General features: G+C 47.7%; 1 protein-coding gene across 3 annotated transcripts in view; it reads left to right on the top strand.

Annotated features, from left to right (window-relative positions):
• The window catches only part of HOOK3 (hook microtubule tethering protein 3), a 1,217,139-nt gene that overhangs the window by 1,102,894 nt on the left and 93,222 nt on the right, over positions 1-21,023 (top strand). For all 3 annotated transcript variants that reach the window (XM_086961833.1, XM_086961832.1, XM_086961834.1), the window contains one exon: positions 17,519-17,623. In XM_086961833.1, the coding sequence (XP_086817959.1) occupies positions 17,519-17,623 (105 nt within the window). The remainder of the gene's footprint in view (positions 1-17,518; positions 17,624-21,023) is intronic.

Raw genomic sequence — 21,023 nt, 5'->3', positions numbered from 1 at the left:
AATAAAAGAGGGAAGATTTTGTTAAAAGAACTAGAGACAGGGGATGGTATTATTTTAAATGGAAGATTCCCATCTGACGTCCCCGCTAATTATACTCATAAATCCCCCTTTGGGTCATCTATTTTGGACTATGCTATTGCAGACTACGGCCTGTTTCCCCATATTCGCGATCTTAAGATTATTCCTACGTCACTCAGCGAGCATAGTATATTGTTTTTATCGATGTCTTTAAACCCTTTGAATACGGTGTCTTGGTCGCTTAATGGCAACGAGACTACCTTCCACGTCTCTTCAGGAAGGTGCTTCTGGAACTCGGCCGCCATTAATGGGGTGCAGGACCTTTTGGCCGACACCCTAATGGTAATAAACGAGTGGAATGGCAGCGAATTGGTTTATTTTGAAGAATTCATGCAAAAGATTTTATTGTACGCAAAAAAAACTGTTCCCCCTAGGAAAGGAGAGGTAGTCCCCAATGTATTGCGTACTCTGAATAGGGAATTAAATAAACTAATTCGCGAACAGTATTTAGAAAGAGTCCAGGAACGTGGGAAAGAAATTGCCAGGTTAAAAAGAAAGAGAAGCAGACTTAAGCAAAAAATCAAAAAGGAAAGGGAGGATGAAGTTTGGATTAAACTGAGGGAATCTGCTGTACATGGTAATATTAAAGACTTTTGGGCAATAATTGGGAAGGGATGTGGTACTCGCCATAGCCCCATCCCCATTCCTATATCAGAAGAGGTATGGTCCTCTCATATCCGAGAGCTCTATGCAGGGAACGGGACTTCAGGTACTGATAACTCCATATATGCTGCCCCTGAAGACCTGATATTCTATCCCTCAGAGAAAGAAATCGAGACGGCAATAAAAAATATGCGGCCCTCTGGGGCCATGGGACCGGACGAGCTCCCTATGACGGTCCTCAAACAAGATCCCTTAAGTTGGAGCAAAATTTTGTACCCCTTGTTTAAGGCGTGCCATCTCTCCAAAATTGTTCCCGCTTCCTGGAGAGGAAGTATCTTGGTCCCCATCTTTAAGAAGGGTACAAGGGACAGCCCTAGTAATTACCGCATGATTGCACTCCTCGACTCCATCGGAAAGGTCTTTGCGAAATGCCTCCTTAGTTCTCTTTCCGATTGGGTCGAGGACGGCAATATTTTGCCGTTCGAACAGACCGGTTTCCGAAGGGAACATGGTACGTTAGATAATCTTACTGCCCTTCAGGTGATCACAGATAAATATGTCCAGGTGAGAGGTGGAGTGGTATATGCCGCCTTTATTGATTTCTCCACAGCCTTCGACAAAGTAGATCGTGGAACGCTGTGGAGAAAACTGGCGACGCTTGGTGTCCCTATTCCCCTGTTGGAACTGGTTCGGGCTCTGCATACCGAGACTTGGTGCAGGGTCTTAATGGGGGGCGAAAGGGGGCTCTCGGCCAAAATACCATCTCGGAATGGCCTTAAACAAGGCTGCTTATTGGCTCCCCTTTTGTTCTCCTTATATACGGCTGACCTCCCTGCTGCCGTGTCTGCCAGTGAGGGGATCGCCCCGATGATAGGAGGGACTCCAATATCCTGCCTGATGTATGCCGATGATGTTCTTATTCTTGACTTGACTCCAATCGGTCTTGCAAATCGGCTACAGGCACTACAGGCCTTTGCTGGCGATCATTACATGAAGATTAATATCACTAAAAGTAAAGTGATGTGTATAGCTGGTAAGAAGAAGTGCCGCTCTATAAATTACGGTTGGGCTATTGGGGGGCATAGATTGGAGGTCGTAACCTCCTATACTTTTTTGGGAAAAATATTCTCGGCCAATATGAGTGAGAAGCTCCATATAGAGCACTGCTCTCGCAAAGCTCTTGCCCATGGCAATGGGCTAAAGTCCCTATACCAGGCAACGGGGAAAAGGCACTTTTCTAGTCTTCTAGAAGTTTTTAGAGCAAAAATCCCCGCAACTATCTTGTATGGTATTGAATTAATAGAGTTGAAAAACTGGGACTTCTGCCATAAGATTGAGGGGAAACTCTTAAGATCCCTCTCGACCCTAAACAATGCCTGCCCACTAGCCGCTTGTAGGCTTGACTTTGGACTCAGGAGTTCCTGGGTCCAGGGCCTATGCGCCTTAATAAGATGGGTGGCTAGTTTGGCTAGAGCGAGAGATGGCACCCTGCGAGTTCTCCTCAAAAATGAACTATTGGGCAGTTTTAAAGAGTTCTCTAAACTCGTAAGCAACTTTAGAAGGGCTGTAAAGATACTTAAACTTGATGAAAGTGTTCTATTCTCCTACTCTCCCACGCAGTTAAAACATGTCCTTAAGGAGGCTTCGTGGGAGTTTTGTTTCCTTTCTGATAAAAAGTCAGTTGGTGACAAAAGAAATGTGGAACCTCTCATCTCTTCCTACAGGTTGAAGCAGCCACAACCCTATGCCCTATGGAATCTACCGCATGGGATACGTAGATTTTGGTTTTTGTTACGCTATGATTTAATTCCACTAAATCTACTGTTATCCAAATGGCACGGCACTTCTGCTTTGTGCAATTTATGTAAACTGAACAACCAGGACTGTATGCATGTTTTATTGATTTGTCCTATGCTACGTAATTTGCGCAATCGTTGGCTAAAAGTAATTTGTCTCCGCCTTAGCATTGTCACTTTAAAGGATTTTCTTCATGCACTTTATTGCCCTCCGAACGAAATGTTCTGTTCCTACATTTTTAACTTTTTTAAAGGATTTTTAGCTATTTATTAATACAACTGGAGATATTTTGTCTGTCCGGCCTCGCTTGATTGATTTGCTGATGTATATTGATTGCGGATTGAATTTTGTTCTCCTAACTTTTTATCTTTTGTGTATTTACTGTTGTGTAATGTATATGTTTGTGGCCCTCTTTGAGAGCCAAAACATAATAAATAAATTTGAAATTTGATTTGCAGGCTGCTTAAGTCAAATGGGAGTGAGTTTCAGGCCACCGCAGCCGTATAGGCCAGGGACGTGCCACCTGTCCTTTTAAGGCGGAATCTTGGGGTGCTTGCCCTCAGCATATTGGAAGAGCGCAGATGCCTGCTAGGGGCATAAAACTAGAAGCGCGTCCTGAGATAGATTGGACCGAAAGCGGAAAGAGCAGCATGAGCCGTTACCAGCGCTTTGAATTTGACTTGTGCTTTCACGGATAGCCATTGCAAGTTACGCAGGTGCTGCCTGAAACTAGTTCTCTTAGGGAGATTGACTAGCATTCTAGCAGGTGCAATTTGGACCACCTGTAGTTTATCCAGTAGGTAACAAGGCAGGTCGGCATACAGTGCATTGGCATAATCAATATGGGCTCATGTGACCATTTCTTTTGCTGCTAAGGGGAGAAGAGGCAGAAATATTTTTGAGTAATTTAAGTATGCCAAAGCATGTTCCTGTCAGTTTGGTAATTTGACTGCTAAAACTAAGCTTTTCGTCGAACAAAATCCCGAGGTTCTTGAGCGGAAGGCCCCGAGCGGAGGGCCTGGGAGACTCATCCAGCCAGAAGTCGTGTCAGAAAAGAGGGGGAAAATCGCAGAAGAATAAAATCTCTGTTTTATCCTCATTGCATTTAAGCTGGGTAGTAGTGAGCCAATTAAGCACTACTGTGAGACAGATTTTGACATGTGAAGAAGGTGGCTCCTGTTTCTTCCAGGTTAACAGAAGCGGAGTGTCTTCAGCATATGTGACGACTTGTATCGATGTACTCTGATATCAAGGAAGAAACGTAGTTTGTGTGGTTCTGCAACTTTTGAGACCTACTTGGCATTCATTCTTCAGTCTTTGTGTCTTCTGATAAAGGTGATCTTTAGCACCTTGCCTCGTCTCTGTAATCTTGAGATCTGGGTTTAGAAGAGAAAGACTTGTATTTCCTATTGTCTTTGTGGTATTCCAGCAGTGGGTGTGCTAGCTCATTCAACTTATTCATAGAGTTCACTAAACCACACTACTAGCTATAAGTGTGCATTTTTAAGATGTTTTTTTCCATTCTACTGCTCTGAAGTTTTCCGGGTATGACAGTGTCAACAGAGTCACTGAAGCATCTTCTACTTCTTCGCTGGAAAGGATATCCCAATAACATTTAAGTTGTGGAATATCTTCTTGGTCCATATGTCTATTAAGTCCCTTGTGTGAATTGTCAAGAAGAGTAAAGTGAGGAACCTCCCCCAACAGACAGCAAGTAACTTGGAGGCAGCTTCTCCCAAACACCACCTACTCAGGGGTGACCCCAAAAGATTCAATCTTAAGTTCACATTAAGTTTCAGTCTTAAACAGGGTCTTGTCTTGAAGGTCCTTGGCCATTGAAGCTTTGGGTTCCAATGCTATTGGTGTTTCTAACCCTTATGAACTCCTGGATATGCCACTGGTGAAGTCCACCTCTACACTTCGACATGGCTTGTAGGTGGCTTTGCTGCTGTGTACCTCCGAACCCTTCAGTCATCTGTCCTCCTCAGGTTCCCAGACAGAATTGTCAAAATGTAGGGGGATCTGTTATACTGGCAAGATGTATAAAGCAAAACGTAGCATCTCAATACTAATTTCCTTAGAAACACTCTCCAGTAAGAACCCCTTTAACTTTAAAGAAGCTAGTGCCTGTCTTCCAGGAGACCAGAAAAACAAAACATCCTGACAGTTTTGCAAGTCTTTTTTTCCCCTCTGATTGGAGTCTAGACCAAGTAATTACCAGTTTTCTGTGTTTATTTCTGGAATTTAGTCCCAAGCCTTTTGTTTTATTCAGTGGAAGAGTCATCACAGGAAGAGGATGTAGGCTTATGGGTAGATCTGCCGAACCTGGTTCAAGCTTCGGCATCGGCTCGGCATCCTGTGATTATGGGCCAATCACTTAATCTCCCTGTGCCTCCCAAAAAATGAATGTGTCCTTGTGTAATACAACTGGTGCTCATGTAAAGCGCTCCAATACCTTAGGGTTGATTTTGCGCTATATAAATCTTCAAAAACAAACTGACTATAGTGCACACAAGCCATGACCTTTAAAGAAAATACACAAGTTTGATCTGCATATGATTTGGATCTGTGTTCTACTTCAGCCCTTTTGAACCTCTTCTGACAGGAAAGTGTGCTGCAATGAATTATTTTTAACATGCATATCTTTATTACAGACCCCAGGGAGCCTGAATCCCTGAATACCAGGGTCCATGTACCGCAAAAGCGTTGGATTTTTTGATGGCTTGGTCCTCGAGAAAACTGGAGGGAGGGAGAAAGGGAAGGTGGATTGCACTTGAGATCAAGTGTCTTACACAACCATTCATCTCAACTGTGGTGCAACCACCATCATCTGATCCATTTTCATAGAAGTAGCCTCAGCTGCAAATCCTCAACAAAATGATGATAAGTTTTACATTGCATTTGAAATCCCACAGGGTTGTATTTGGCAGTGGCTGATTTTACATGTTCTGAATGCTGATAAGTCAAATGACGCACACACTTTTTTGGAAAGAATAGAGGAGGCTTCTTGCAGACAATATATCCATTCTGTAGATACCACATACCTCTCTGAGTGAAATTTTTAAAATAAACTTTTTATTAGTTTTATAACAGTTAAAGAACACTGAAAGTACAGAATAGCAATTCATCATAGCATTTAGGTCACACCCACTTGTTTCTTATGGGTTCACCATCATCTTTTTCCCCTGCCAGCACCAGTTCAATTTTCCAATCGCCACTATGCTAGCGGTGGTCTCCTTCCATCTACCCAAGGTCAGTGGCTGTCCGGCTATAGTCATCTGTACATTTGCCATTACTGCCATATCTTTACCCACTTTTTGGGGCAGCCCTTCCCCTCGTAGTCCTGTCTCTCCACCAACATCTCTGATGACTTAGTCCAGTAGTGCAGTCATCGACTGACACGTTGGTGGTCATAGTGTCCAGTGACTACTCAGATTCTATCTCTATTGGTATCTGTTGTGTGTTTTTCAAGCCATGCGCCTGTTGTACATTTGTGATCCCAGTAAAGCTTTCACTCCAGTGGCAACAGGAAATACTGAAGCAAGATGATTATTATAAAGTGAAGGGCATCCCACTCACAAGATTGTGCTCTTTCCATTCTTTAACTCTCATCTGATCCTGTTGCAGATCAGAAACCGAACGCAAAGGATGAGATGAGTTACAAAGTCCTTTGTGTCAGTGGCTAGGTGGAGAGGAACCTTCTGGAATTTGAAAAGCCAGAGCCACACCATTCTGACTGTTTTGCTGCTTCAACCTACAAAGTAGGCCAGTATTGTAAAGTAACAAACATGCTTCTTTACCTCACTCTTACTTTATTTATATGATGATCTTGGATGAATGTATCCTTACACAGCGGGCACCTGACTCTCCTATGAAAGCTAAGAAATGTACCCTCACTGCTCTGTAATCTCACAGCTGATGTTTGCAAGGGTATGTGTAAGGGACTGCTTATTACAACAATGTTCCAGTTTTTTTAGTTTATCATCTTCTTCACACTGTGGGTTCCAAGTCTTTTATTTATTTATTTTTTTAATTTGCAGATTTAGATTGTGCCTATGACTTGAACACATACTCACAGGTGAAATTCCCCCACCTCTACTTATCCCTATGGGATTATGATTTAGCGACGGCTGAAGTAATTCAAGGGTGGCCTTTGGTGGTTTTCATGTGCACCTCCTGTACATGCTCTTTCATTACATTACATGAAGATTGCCGGACTGTAAGCAGGTGAATGGTTGGAAACGTTTATGCATTGTAGGGTGTTAGCTAGAGCTATTGGTCTCTTGTCGCTGGCATGCTTATTTCACTAGCAGTACAGGTCTTCTTCCTGTACAGCAAGCAGTGGGAGGACCATTTACTCCCACCAATGGAGGTGTGGCTAGAGAAAGACAGTTAGCCTCATGCAAGACCATTATTGCTGAACTTGGAGTTATGGTGACTGAAAGCTAATTTGTACTAAGGGGGAGATCCTTCCTAACCACAACCATAGGTCCCTATTGATAGTTCTTATCCACAGCTCTCTCGAGGAATCCATCTGTTCCCTTGTAGGGGATTTCCGTGTATAGTCATAATCATGCGAATAGTCCCACCCATGTGCGTGGACCCCGGAGCACTTCATTAGATATATAATTTTAAGTTGTCACCTTCTGCCTTTCTTCAGGAAGGCCTGCATAGACACTTAAGAGATAAAAAGACAATAATTCAGCCTAACTAACTAGGCTACACTGGCCATTACTTCATCTTGAAGTGAAAAAAGATAGCCAGTAGGAGGCGCTAGGGGGCGCACAGCGGAATGGCTGCTTGAACTGCAGCTCCGCCGGGCGATATCACACGATGTGATTCATTGCCACTAAAACCCCACCAAACCACCCTGCAAGACCACGTTCTAGTGTGGGATGATGTGGAGCACAGTTGGATGTGTGCGGAGGCGGCCGCTTCCCCTTCATCGCGGAGAAAAACCGAGGTCGCGGTGACCTGCATCGGACTGCCTGACAACATGGCCGGCGGCCGCCTGGAGGTACGTTGCGAGCAGAGCACGAGCGTGAGCGGGAGAGCCGCTTAACCCCAACATCAGCGCCCATCCTTTCACGCGGACCACCAGGGCCGGAGAGCGTGAACAAAACGCTGCATACCTGAGCGCTAGCGGCGGAGTCCGCCACCACACCGCCTGTTTTGCCTGACAAGATGGCGGCACCCCCTCCAGAAGTGGCGATATCGGCGGCCTAACGCCGTCGGACCCCTGCTCGAATAACGAGGCGCCCCAACGGCGGACCCAACGGCGGACCGGCGCATAGAGGATCTGGGCACACTACAGCGCGCATAGCATCTGGGCACAGCACATTGGGGGCCTTCTGGCGTCCGCCGACTTGCAGACCAAGGAGCAGGAGACTGGAGGGAGGACAGACTTCGGGGGCAGCGAACCACACGCACAGGGGGCAGTGGCCCCGGATGGATTAACAACAGGGCGCCCTATATGCACAGGCACGTACGCAACCATCACTCTCGACCCTCAACGTTGCGGTACTGGCAGGTATACATCGCTTCCATAACACTGCAGGGCTACTACAACAGGAGAAGGCCACCTTGGGAACGACCTAGCCATTGAGTACATCTACTGCCTGCCACCAAGACGGAAACACGGCGACGTCGACCAGAGTGACGAGGGCGGCTAGACCCCAGCTGAGTAAGGCGCCTTCACCGCCCGCCACCATGGACAAGCCTGACAAACAGCAGCCAAAACTCTCCTTTGAAAATAGGAAGGGGTCTAAGCCGGTGGATGACGCAGCGGAGGCTGGCGGGTCTTCGGCCTCGCCACCGTCTACCAACATGGAGAAGATACTACTGGCGATCCAAACAAATCTTCAGGACATCAACGGGAAGTTGGACAATCTAACGTGCAGGATGGATGGCATGGCTGCCCGACAAGAACAGCACGGAGAACGACTGGATGAAGCCGAAACTAGGATCTCTGCGGTCGAGGATGAGGCGCACACATCCACCTCAAAATGCGCGGGAATGGAGCGCATCCTGGAGGTAATAAAAGCAAAGGAGGAGGATTTGGAAGCGCGCTCGAGGCGCAATAACGTGCGAATAGCGGGCCTGCCAGAATCCACCAACACGGGCCGCATGGAATAGTATGTTGAAGGGCTCTGCAGGGATATCTTTGGACCGGAAGCCTTATCGCAGATCTTCATTGTGAAACGGGCCCATAGATCGCTAGGCCCCAAACCGCCTCCAGGTGCCACGCCCCGGCCGATAGTTGCGAGGATCCTAAATTACAGGGACAGAGACGTGATCCTAAGGCTTGCAAGGGAGAAGGGCAAAATCGTTCACCAGGGCAACACTCTGGAATTTTACCCCGATCACACGGTCGCTGTGCAGCAAGCACGCAGGGAATACACTGCGGTCAAGGCCAAGTTGCGAGAATTAAACGTTGGATATTCCATGTTGTATCCTGCCCGGCTGCGAGTGGTGTGGAAGGAGCAGACGATAGTGCTACCGACACCTAAGGCGGCCCTCGAACTTGTCAAGAAAATACAGCAAGAGGCGAGATCGGAAGCCCGACGAGACCAGAACAGAGAATCGGACTGAGGCGCCTAGACCACTCAAACTTTGCAGAGCGGTGGAGAATTCTGCACAAACTGCCACGAGGTTCTGCCACATTGTCACTTTCGGCTATCTATATAAGGTTTGTTGATGAACATCTGCTTGAGGTGAGCTGCTGGCGTTTTATTTTTGATTTGTGCATTGGGCGGTGAAAGGGTGGGGAGCGGCTGAACTAACTGTGACTAGAGCCCTATCCTGCCCTGACCTGTCGCAGGCACTCATGTTCGAACTACACTACCAGACCTCCCTCATGGGAGCTCAGAACCAACGGCCATGAAGCGCCTGCTCCTACCGCACGTTGGGGCACTGGATCGGGTCCTTATGTGTACTCTGTGCTCACAAGCCCTCAGAACTGGAAGGGGAACAGCCTATAACGTAGCAGACTAGTGGCCATTGTGCTTCGTCCCACGTCGAGAGATGTGCACTACTGGAGGCGTCTCGACCGCACTGGCGGCTGAGGTCCAGGTTGGGTGGGGCCGGGCAATAATTAAGTGCGGGGACAGAGACACACTGCTTTGAGTGGGATTGGCCCCTCCCCTGCACGTCTGTACATTATGGAAGGGGGTTCTGTTTTCTCTAGGGCGGCATCATTGCCTACATCCAACGCAGGGGTGGTACTGGGAATGTGGGCATGTGGATTAATGGACACATACTTTGCGTTTCAGTTAGATTCATGTTAATGTCGCCTGCACCTGTCTGTCGGGTGACGTGCTGCGCCACTAGCGGTCCTCCATGAGGGTACAACCCTACACGAGTTTTGCCATGAGCACCAAGTTGTTGGTTACACTGTTGAGGGAGTTGTGCTCTGAGAGGGTGAGGCTTCGGCAGGTTGGGGTTGCTGGAGTGGGAGGGATCTGGGGAGGAGGGATGTTTAACTGTTTACTAAGACCGAAGGTATTGCAAACCAGTGCATGTTACGTGTTAGCCCTGCTGGGGCTTGTGTCTGCAGGTGGTGTTCATGGAGCTGGATGGGGTCGGGATGGGGGCGGATTGCTTGCGTGCTTAGGATTGAATGGTACTGTGTTAAATGGGTACGCCAGGTTCCAATGCTGGTAGCAGGTACGGACTAAACGTCCTTACGTGGAATATACGAGGGTTCTCACGCCCACAGAAAATTAGGCAAGTGTTTGCCAGTCTCACCAGGTGGAATATTGACATTGCATTCCTGCAGGAATCGCACTTGGCTCCGCATACTCACGCTACATTGGGGTCGAGATGGGCGGGATCGTCCTACAGAGCCTCATATTCCTCCTATTCCCGGGGGGTGATCATCTTGGTCAAGAAAGGGGTACACTTCGAAGAGAGACATGTGACTCAAGACCCAGCTGGTAGATACGTGCTGGTGTCCGGCAAGCTCAGGGGGCAACACATTACACTCCTCAACATATATGGCCCGAACATCGACGCACCTGACTTTTATCGGGAAATCTGGGGACACTTACAGGACCACACTGGCACACACATTTTATGTGGGGGGGACTGGAACGTAACACTACGGGACGGGCTGGATCGATCTTCCCAATCAGTGGAACAACACAAGCAGGCGAGGCTTATGATAGACCACATGATGAGCGATCTAGCGTTAGCGGATATCTGGAGACTACAACATACCGACGAGCCAGGCGCTACTCACATTACAGCATCGCACAATAGTTGGTCCAGACTGGACTATTGGCTAGGGTCCAGGGATATTGCACTATGGGCTCGTACGGTAAAGGTGCTTCCACGCACATTGTCGGACCACAATCCGGTAGTATTGCAGCTAGACATTCCGCACTACACACCTCCCCCCTTTCACTGGCGTTTTAACTCCCAGGCCCTCACAGACCCCGTATATGTTGACACCCTGATTAAGGCGATCAAGGACTACTTCACTAATAACTCTCACACTACGGGCGACCCATGTCTACTCTGGGAAGCCTTTAAGGCCACGATAAGGGGCGTCTGCATTAGCACCACCATAGGTGTACTCAAAGACATTAGGAGCCAGATCCGCCGCTGCGAAAGTCAGATGAGGGATTTGGAACTGCAATATGAAAATACACGGGACATACAGCTATTATCCCAACTACGAGACTTACACACAGAACATGCCGACTTCCTAACGTCAGAAATCAAATATCTAGACCGCAAACACTCCGCAAGGGCTTTTGGTGAAGGGGGTAGGCCAGGGCGAGTACTGGCGCGGAAAATTTGTGAAGGGCGGGGGCATTCGGCGATCCTTCGGGTCAAATCTGAGGCGGGTGTAGTTCACACACATTCGGCGGACATAGTCAAATGTTTTGCGGACTCCTACTGCACACTATACCAATCTCAGCCAACGGCTACAGCGGAGGAAACTTACGAATACCTCCATGATGTGGCGATTGGCTGGCTGTCAGATGCCCATCGGGAATATCTGGCTCGGCCGATCACGGTAGAGGAGGTCACTGAAGTGATTGCATCGCTCCCAAACGGTAAAGCGCCGGGTCCGGATGGATACACGTCCGAATTTTACAAAAAATTTGTCGATATCATTGCCCCATATTTGGTGGACATGTACGGCACCTCCTTTGAAGGTTCACTGCTCCCCCCCACTCTGCGTGAAGCTATGATCATTGCGCTCCTCAAACCGGCTAAAGACCCGGACTACTGTGACTCCTACAGGCCCCTATCCCTAATAAATGTGGACTCAAAAATACTTGCAAAGTTGCTAGCTGTCAGATTGTCCCCCCTGATGACTCGCTTAGTGCTCCCGGACCAAGCAGGGTTTGTCCCCACGAGATCCACCTCACATAACACAAGGTCCCTGTTTGCTCTGGCGCACTATCTAAAACCCTCGGTTAAAGCAGTGGCTGTACTACTCGACGCCGCCAAAGCGTTTGATTCAATAGAATGGAGATACATGTTGACCGTCCTCAATAGGATGGGTTTTCCTAAAAGATTTGTTCAGTGGATCTCCTTGTTGTATACCAAACCGTGTGCGAGGGTCCGGATAAATGGGTACGTTTCGGCGCCATTCGACATTGGTCGGGGAACGAGACAAGGCTGCCCCCTGTCACCCCTGCTCTTCGCGCTAGCGTTGGAACCACTAGCGTGCATAGTGCGTCAAAATTACAGGGAATCGGCGTTGCAATTTGTGTCCAGACCACTGCACATATCGCTCTATGCGGACGACATGTTGCTTTATGTTCGCGATCCAGAAACACATTTAAACCCGCTCCTTAGGGAGTACATCCGCTTTGGGGGTCACTCAGGGTTGGCGATAAACTGGTCCAAATCCTCGCTAATACCCCTCACCGATTCCACTGATTCCTTTGCAATAGATTATCCACTAGAGTGGCAGCGCGACCCCATACGCTATCTAGGTGTCATGTTTCATAGGGACCCAGACGAAGTCATACGTGCGAATTACGGAGTGGTCATCGCCAAACTGGAAGATAAGGTCAATCGCTGGATACACTTGCCATTGTCCATAGCTGATCGAATAGCGATCGTCAAAATGAACATCCTGCCTAAGTTGTTGTATCTCTTCAACAACATCCCAATCACGCCTACACGGGAGGTCTTTCGGCGCATCAAATCACTAGTACTAACCTTGATCTGGGCGGGTAAGCAGGCTCGCATTGAATTACAGACCCTAACGCTCCCAGTGGCAAAGGGTGGTTTCGGGGTTCCCGATTTTCTCCTATATTATCTCTGTGCCCAGGCTCAGTACGCAGCGTACTGGTATCACGAAGTCCCCTACATTACACACGTGGCCATTGAGGAAGGGGATGCCCATCCGGTCCCACTATCGGCGATATTGACACACACTAGACCCCCGCTTCATTCAAAAGACATCAACACGGTAGACACCACGATCAAGGCATGGAATAAACTAGGACAATTGGCCCACAAGACCCCATTATATGCACCGAACATGCCATTACAGCACCATCAGGCCTTATCAGTCACTAGCGAGAAAGTGGGGATGTCACTACTGTCCAGAGCCGGGATCGACAAAATGAGCGACGTATTTCAGGGGGGCACATTTATAGAACTTGATAAACTAGATTACATACAAAATCAGACTCTTATGTTCCGCTTCTCATATTACAGATTGACTAGGGCATTGAAGGGACATTACCCTTCATTCCCAGAGGAGCCGGAAACGCTAGCGCCATTACAGATGCTGATCACCACGAGCGATCTGTCTCATTTGGTATCCAAACTTTACTCTGCTGCACAATCGGACATAGCAGGCCACACACTTAAAGCCAAAGAAAGATGGGATACACTACTGGAGGCTCCACTGACGGAGGTGGAATGGTACAGTTCATGCGCACTGACTCAGATACTTACACCAAACGGGAATCTGAGGATTATTCATTTCAAGTTCATCCACCAAAGCTATTACACACCGGTGAAAATGCGCAGATATGGGCTTCAAGAGGAAGACAAATGTAAGCGCTGCAACAGGGATGGGGCAGACTTTGTACATTTGGCATGGAAGTGCGAGCGTGTGGCGAGTTACTGGGAGGAGGTCACAACCGCGTTGTCGAGCATGTTGGATGACGAGGTGCACTGCACACCACAGGTCTGTCTGCTCGGTATTATACCCCAACTCAGAGCGCTGAAGCGCAAATTCTGTGCTATCGCACTGCTGTTGGCCAAAAGACAGGTGGCACAATGTTGGCACAGCCGTAAGGTACCGACTGTAAAGATGTGGATGCATAGCATGTCTACTTGTAGGGATAACCTACAAACGTATGAAGAGGACTTACCTGCTAAATCTAAGCCCAAGGATGTATGGTGCTTTTTGACAGACTATTTGAACTCCTTACAGGAGAATGGGGAGGATTAGTTGATGTGCGGGTGACGCCGTGAGGTGAGTGAGTGTCGTGTGGTTATGGCCCCTGAAGACTATTTAGAGGGAATTATGGAACACTGCTTAGCTCACTGTATAGGATGTAACTGAAGGCAATAGCAGGTCTTAAGTTGGGGAAGTTAGAGTTTGGTTGATAAAATCACAAAATGTAAGACTCATGTTGATTGTACAATGCGTGCCCTGACTGGAAAATACCGGATGGTTCTATCTACCGTTAACAGATGACTCTGCATATTAATTTCTGATTGTACTGATCTAACAAGGTGCAGTGGCGAGCCGGCCTCAGGGTTGTGGGCTCATGCTGTGTATTCTACTTTATGTTAATAAAGGTCTTACGCAAAAAAAAAAAAAAAAAAGATAGCCAGTTAACTTTTAAATTTAGTAATTTTACTGAGTTTCAACACATAGAAAACTCCCCTTCACAAAACTCCTTTTTCCATGATAGAGATTCAAGGGTTGGACAGAGAAGCCCCCATAGGCTACCATTATGTGTCTGCAAATGGATACCGTGCCTTTAAGAGTCTCCAGAGACCCCGGGTATGCCATGATGCACAGCCAGAGGCAGTTACTTTCAGTTCTTTTTTCCAGCTCCTGCTAGCAGGACCCTGGAGCATTGAGCTCTACCCTTTTTGGTATTTCCTTCAAATTTTGCTTCAGTTTTAGAATTTTTGCAACTTAACTCGATGTCTTTGGCATGTACCTACCTTCTGCTGTCCTTTTTTTTTTTTTTTTAAATTTCTTTTATTGTTTTCAAGAGTAGAAATAAACATTACAGCATGAAGGAGGCATATCAGATAGGAGAGGCCACTAGAACCGATAAGTACATAGATTCTGTGAAGCAAATGGATGGCCAATTGTATTCGACATGAAAAGGTTCAGTGCCTGAGCTGCAAACGTCCCCTATAGTGAGGCAATGAGATTGTATGAATAAAGACCATAAACAAAACTCCCACCCAATCCCCCCCCGTCCCCATTCCCACCCTACTCAGTGTGCCGAATCTGTGGAACAAACATAGCTACATTCACATAGTAGAGTGCCAGACATCTTCGGAAGATGGGGTACTCTAGAGGTCAACCTGTTTGCTACCGCGGAAAACAGCAAATGCCGCTTCTTCGCCTCCAGGTTTTACTAACCAGGGACTCTGGGGAATGCACTGTGGATCAACTGGTCAGGCGGCTTTCTGTATGCTTTTCCTCCAATTCCCCTGATCCCGACAGTACTGATCAAGCTCTCGCTATTGCGAGCCAAGATGATCCTCATTATTCTGTAGTGGCCATGTCAGTGGTGGTTCGCAGACCTACTCCACCGGTCTCTCCTGCCACATCTCCATCTTCCATGCCGGCCAGACCTTCTAACGAAGTTCGGCGGACAGATGGTGCACCCCAACCTCTCATCGTTGAATTTGGCGGCATGGCTCCTGAGTGTGTACAGTACGGACATTTGAATCTTCCTTAGGACTGCATGGAGATTTTGAAGGAGACCAAACGGCCATCTACACGTACTTCCTATGCATATAAATGGAAGAGATTGTGCATCTGGTGTGTGTCTAAGAAAGTGGATCCTACCTCCTGCAAGGAAGATTTCATCTTTCCTTACCTGCTACACTTAGCTCAATCTGGCCTTCAGTTTCATTCGATTAAAGTTCAGCTGGCAGCTTTAACTGCTTATAGGAAATGTCCTTCGCAAACTTCCTTTTTTTAAATCCCATTCATCAGAGATTTTCTTGAAGGATTAAATAAAGTGTTTCCTCCAATTAGACGTACTTCCCCTCCTTGTGAGCTCAATGTGGTTCTTTCTTGATTGATGAGTGAACCGTTTGAACCATTTATAGGGCTTCTCTTCAGCATCTGTCTTGGAAGACGGCTTTCCTTCTGCCTGCAGGGTTAGCGAACTTCAGGCCCTCTGTTGTAAAGATCCATATACAGTTTTTCATTCCTCTAAGGTAGTTATGAGGACTCAGCCTAAGTTCCTCCCTAAAGTAGTTTCAGAGTTTCATGTGAACCAAACTATTACATTGCCTGCATTTTTTCAGAATAACTCTTCTCCTGCTGAGAGGTTGCTTCATTCCCTTGATGTCAGGAGGCTCTTGAAGTTCTATTTGGTCAAGACGAAGGATATTCGTAGATCAGACCAGTTATTTGTAAACTATGGCACGGTCCAGACTGGTCTAGCTACCTCCAAACAATCTATTTCTAGGTGGATTGTTTCCTGTATTCAGTTGTTACCAGAAAGCAAACAATACTCTTGTTAATAAGCCTAGGTCGCCCTCTACCAAAGGTAAAGCAGCTACAGCTGCTTTACTTCGTAACGTACCTGTTTCGGAAGCCTGTAAGGCTGCCACTTAGAAGTGAGTCCATACATTTACTAAGCTCTACTGCCTAGAGACTGATGCTAGGGCAGATGCTCAGGTTGGACAGGCTTCACTTCGGAATCTATTTGCAAAATAGTGAGGTTATTCTCTGTTTCTTCCATTGCTGGGGAGTTGTTTTGGGATGAGCTTGCTAGTCTATTCACATGATTATGACTATACACGGAAATCCCCTACAAGAGAAGGAATAGTTTCTTACCTGTAACTCCAGTTCTCTTGTAGGGGTATTTCTGTGATAGTCATAAGCAACCCGCCCGCCTCTCCGGTGGCAGAAACAGATGTACTCAGGACTCAGCAGGCATTGCTACTCTACGCCTTCAAAAAGAACTGAAAGTAACTGCCTCTGGCTGTGCATCATGGGATACTGGGGTCTCTGGAGACTCTTAAAGGCACGGTATCCATTTGCAGACGTTTAATAGCAGCCTGTTGGATTTACCTGCTGAATCTTCTACATTCCTGCAAATACGCATCACCATGTTAGTATGTTGCTTTGTGTTCTCTTTAAATGTATTTCCTAAATGTATATTTATTTTTTTGCTCTGCCCTCCTATCCCCTGTGTATCACGGACATAATCAGAACTTGTATCATAAGTGGTAACTGCCTCCTTTGTCAAAGTTAGTTCTCACATGTATTGAGGACTGTGCAGCAGTTTTCATTCAGTAAATTTAGGGCTTGCAAGTGCCAATGGCAGAGAATGCATTTTCTGCACGCAAACTACATTCTGGGGATACTTGAAAAGATGGTAAATCTGTTGGAAGTTCCATTATCCATCTGAAAAAGTTGCTTGAGGTAAGTAGCTTGTTAGTACAAGTCCTGTTGTATAGCAACACAGAATGTTTTGCATTTGTACCTTAATGCCTAAAGAATTATCACGGTTTCAGCTTTTTAGGCTTTTTTTCAGCAAGTTACCATCAAAATAAAGTTTGCAATCCATATTCTTAAATATGCTATTTTTACGAAGAACGGTTGCCCCAAATACTACCTATTTAGCTTGCTTTAACTTTTGCATAAAGTAGAGTTTGCTTTCATTGATGCTAGATATTAGGTTGAAGGGTGACTTATTTACATGGATGTTATAGAAAGTCAGAGGGTAATGGCTAACATTTATATTTTTAGAACTTCTGCAAATTGTTACTTTGGGGTAATTTTTATTGGATAGATCTGTTACTTGATAGAATATTTGTTTAATGTTGAATACAATTTTGTGTTTTGTAGGTTATCCGGACATTAGATCCCAAACAGAACCAAGGTTCCGCACCTGAAGTACAGGCTTTGAAAAATCAATTGCAAGAACGTGAAAGAACAATACATACGTTAGAGGTAATTGTACATCTTCTAAAAATATTTCAGACAGTCCATGTGTACTTTCATCATCCCTCTGAAATTATATTTTCAGTTTTCACTAGAGATGAGCTACAGTTTTGCAGAATCCAGATCTTTAGCTCATTCCCGTGCTCTCCCAATTTCTGATTCCAGTGCTTAGTTTCATTCTTGGATGTGTGAAGCAGATCTGCCCACTTACAATTTGTAGTGAAAGCAGGTATCTGAAAGAGACACTTAGTGATAGATTCTTTACCTTAGAATAGATTCCTTACCTTAGAATATCCCCAGGCGTCAGACTGGATCCGGCAAGTTTTGCTAGCAGTACCCCTGCACGTCAGCGGGTGGCGTTGTGCGGCTCCGCGTCCGTCGCTGGCGTCGTATGCGCCAAGATGACGTCACAGAGACTACTTAGGCACCAGCCATGCGCGCTGACGTCAGTTCTTTCTTTTTCCCGCAAGTAAGCGCAGATCAGGTTAGAGCACGTACTCTTAGTCACTTTTGACTATCTTTTTTGGGACTTTTGTCTCTTGTTGGTCTTCTCTGGTGCGTAGGGATGCCCGGTTTTAAATCCTGGGGGGCCTGCCGTTGCAATATGTTGGTGGCGGACCCTCACAACGTTTGTCTCTACAGCCTGGAGCGCAACCACGACTCCCGGTCCTGTATGGACTGTCGGGCCATGGCCCCGAAAGCCTTGAGGGAGCTGCGCGGAAAGTTGCTTGAAGTTCGGCACTCGTCCCAGTGCCGGTCGCAGTCCAGGGTGTGCTCTCGTGAACGCTCGCAGGGGCACCATCACCGCTCCTCGGGCTCCAAGTGTTCACCCTCGGATTCGGGTAAGCAATGACACAAAAAGAAGTCGAAGAAGTGTTGTCGCTTTCAGACGTCCCCCCCCCCCCCCCCGTCGGTCCTCGGATGCGGTCGAAGGAGACCGGGGTTCCGCCTCGCGGCATCTTCGGAGCCTGGGAGTCCCGCGTGCTACCCACCTTACTCGGGTCCGTCGGCGACTCCCGCACAGGTGCAAGAGTTTCTTGCTGCCATGGACCACCTGTTTAGGCCTCTGGCTCCCGCCGGTGCTCCTTTGGGCCCCTTGGTCCCGTATCAGAATCCTGCGGTGCTGCCACCAAGAGGTCCTTGTAGGAAGGTGGATATCTGACTATGGTTGCCCCCAACTTTTTGCCTGGTGTTTTGCTGGTTTTTCGACTTAGTTGACCTGGGGCCCTGCTATTCAGGACCCCAGGCCCACTGCTCTCTCTGTAAAATGGATTCCATGTACTCTCGGTACATATCTAATTGGATATCGAGTCACATTATCAGCCCCTGTACAGTGTACCTTAGGTACCCAGGGCATAGGTGCACCCAGAGCCTACCAGGGGCTGCAGCATGTATTATGCCACCCCTGGCTGGCCATCCAAATCTGACACAACTGGCTGAGCAGTCAGCTGGAGCAAGGTGGTGTAATCACCCTTTGCTTTAGATATAGTTCCCTATATCTAAACCTAAAATGGACACATATATTCCTATCAGTCACTCCTATGGAAGACCTTATCAATCCTGAAGGCAGAGTGCTTGGAATTATGTGAGATGGTGCTCTGGCATGAGCTGAGCCCGTTTGCAGCTTGCGGAACCAAGTCCTAATAGCTGTTCCATGATAACGCTATACCATATACTCTTAGGTGCATTATAATCCTCGCGGTTAAATGCTAACTTTGGTATAGCATTATCAAAACATGTCGAGTAAGGTGTCATACGAATTGGAATACCACCCCCTCGCCAATTCTGGCGACGGAGGTAGCATTCCACCCTTCTAGAGGGACACAACATGTATGTAACTGTGAACCCCGGTTAAAGTTAACTCGAGCCTCAGCATCACAAAATGGATGCTGCCACCACAGACACAAGTCTGACCTCCTGCTGCTGGGAGTCCTTCCAGCGAGGGAGGCTTGGACAAAGGGTTTCCTGCCTTGGGAGGTGCTAGCACCACCCCAGACAGGATTTTGTGTATTAGGTAGGACAGGGCTGAAAGGAATGAGACATGCCTGGGGCACACAAGGTGTCCCTGTGCATACACCGGTCTAAACCAGTTCCTGGGGCACCCCAGCCCCGGAGCTGGCACAAGACCGGACAAAGGAAAGGGGGTGTAACCACCCCCCTTCCTGGTCCCACCCAGCGGAGGGACCTAGTCGTAGTGCAGCCCCCCTTTAGCCGGATAAAGGTAGGAGCAGGTCCCATTCCAAATTAGATTATCCTGATCAACTTTACAAGAAGAAACTCTGGACTTCGACGTTCTGCTCCACAGAAGACTGAAGAAATCTCCCTTGTGGGCAAGGAGTGTCCACCCTGCACAAGCAGGCACCATCAGCGTACAGCGGCTTCCCTTTGTCGTCTTCCTGCAAGGATCCAGACTTCAGAGCCCGACGAGACCCGGATTCCCAGACCTCTCCGACCTCTACCCACATCTGCAGCACAACTGAGACCCGTGGGTGCGACGAGACACGTGGGACATCTTGAAAGAAGCAGCACTTCGCTCCAGCGCGACTTCAGAGGCATCCTCGTCCAAGTGCTTTGGGGACTGAGAAGCCCCGACCCCGAGCAGCTCCTGCACCGAAGACCAGCCCTCCAGCATCCACGAGACCTGCGTGGGGCCCTTATGCCTGTTTGCTGCTCGACGCGTTGTCTGGTCACTTGCCGGCTGGCTGGTGACCTCCTAGACGACGAACTCCGACAACTTCACTGCTGGTCTGGTAGCTCCAGACTGGCCCTTGCTCCCTGCCAAAAGAGGAGCACCCCGGACCCTTCTGGTCCACTCCAGACGCCGTTTCCACTCACCGTGTGGGTTGCCTTTGCGAAGGCCTGTTGAACCCGAATCCGGAGATGACACTGCCGACAGCGAGAGCCTGCGTGGGACAGCTCGTGCCTCCATCCTTGTCGTCGAAGACACCACCTGGTCCACGTGGCTGCAGAGACAAGCGTCCACCTTCACCTGATTGCGACGACGACATCTGGTTCCACTCCTGGTTCCACTCCAGTCACTGGCTAGTGACTTTGAACATTGTCCCCTCTGCTTTCAGGTTCTTCTCTTCACTGATCCACCCTTGGATCACACCGGACATCTTCCTCCTGACCGCCTGCAGCATCTTTTCCTCCAGTCTCCATAGACTTCAACGCCGGAACCCGACACGACTTGGCACCTATGCACCCGCAGCCTGTGGGTGAGGTAACATGAGCATCTCGGTGCTCAAGGGTAGCTTGACTCTCCTAGTGTCCAGTTCCACAGTCGTTTTTGTCCTATCTAGTCAGGGTCGTCCGTACTCACCTTTTCTTAAAACTGTACAGTGCATAGACGTTTGTACGCATCTCGCGTGTGAGTTCACACTCTGCACACGCGTTCCGTGGGCCTCCT

This window comes from Lissotriton vulgaris, chromosome 3_1 (genome assembly GCF_964263255.1).
Source record: "Lissotriton vulgaris chromosome 3_1, aLisVul1.2, whole genome shotgun sequence".
NCBI classification, from domain to species: domain Eukaryota; kingdom Metazoa; phylum Chordata; class Amphibia; order Caudata; family Salamandridae; genus Lissotriton; species Lissotriton vulgaris.
The sequence above is the reverse complement of the archived record's forward strand: the minus strand, read 5'-3'. Positions and strand labels throughout refer to the sequence as shown.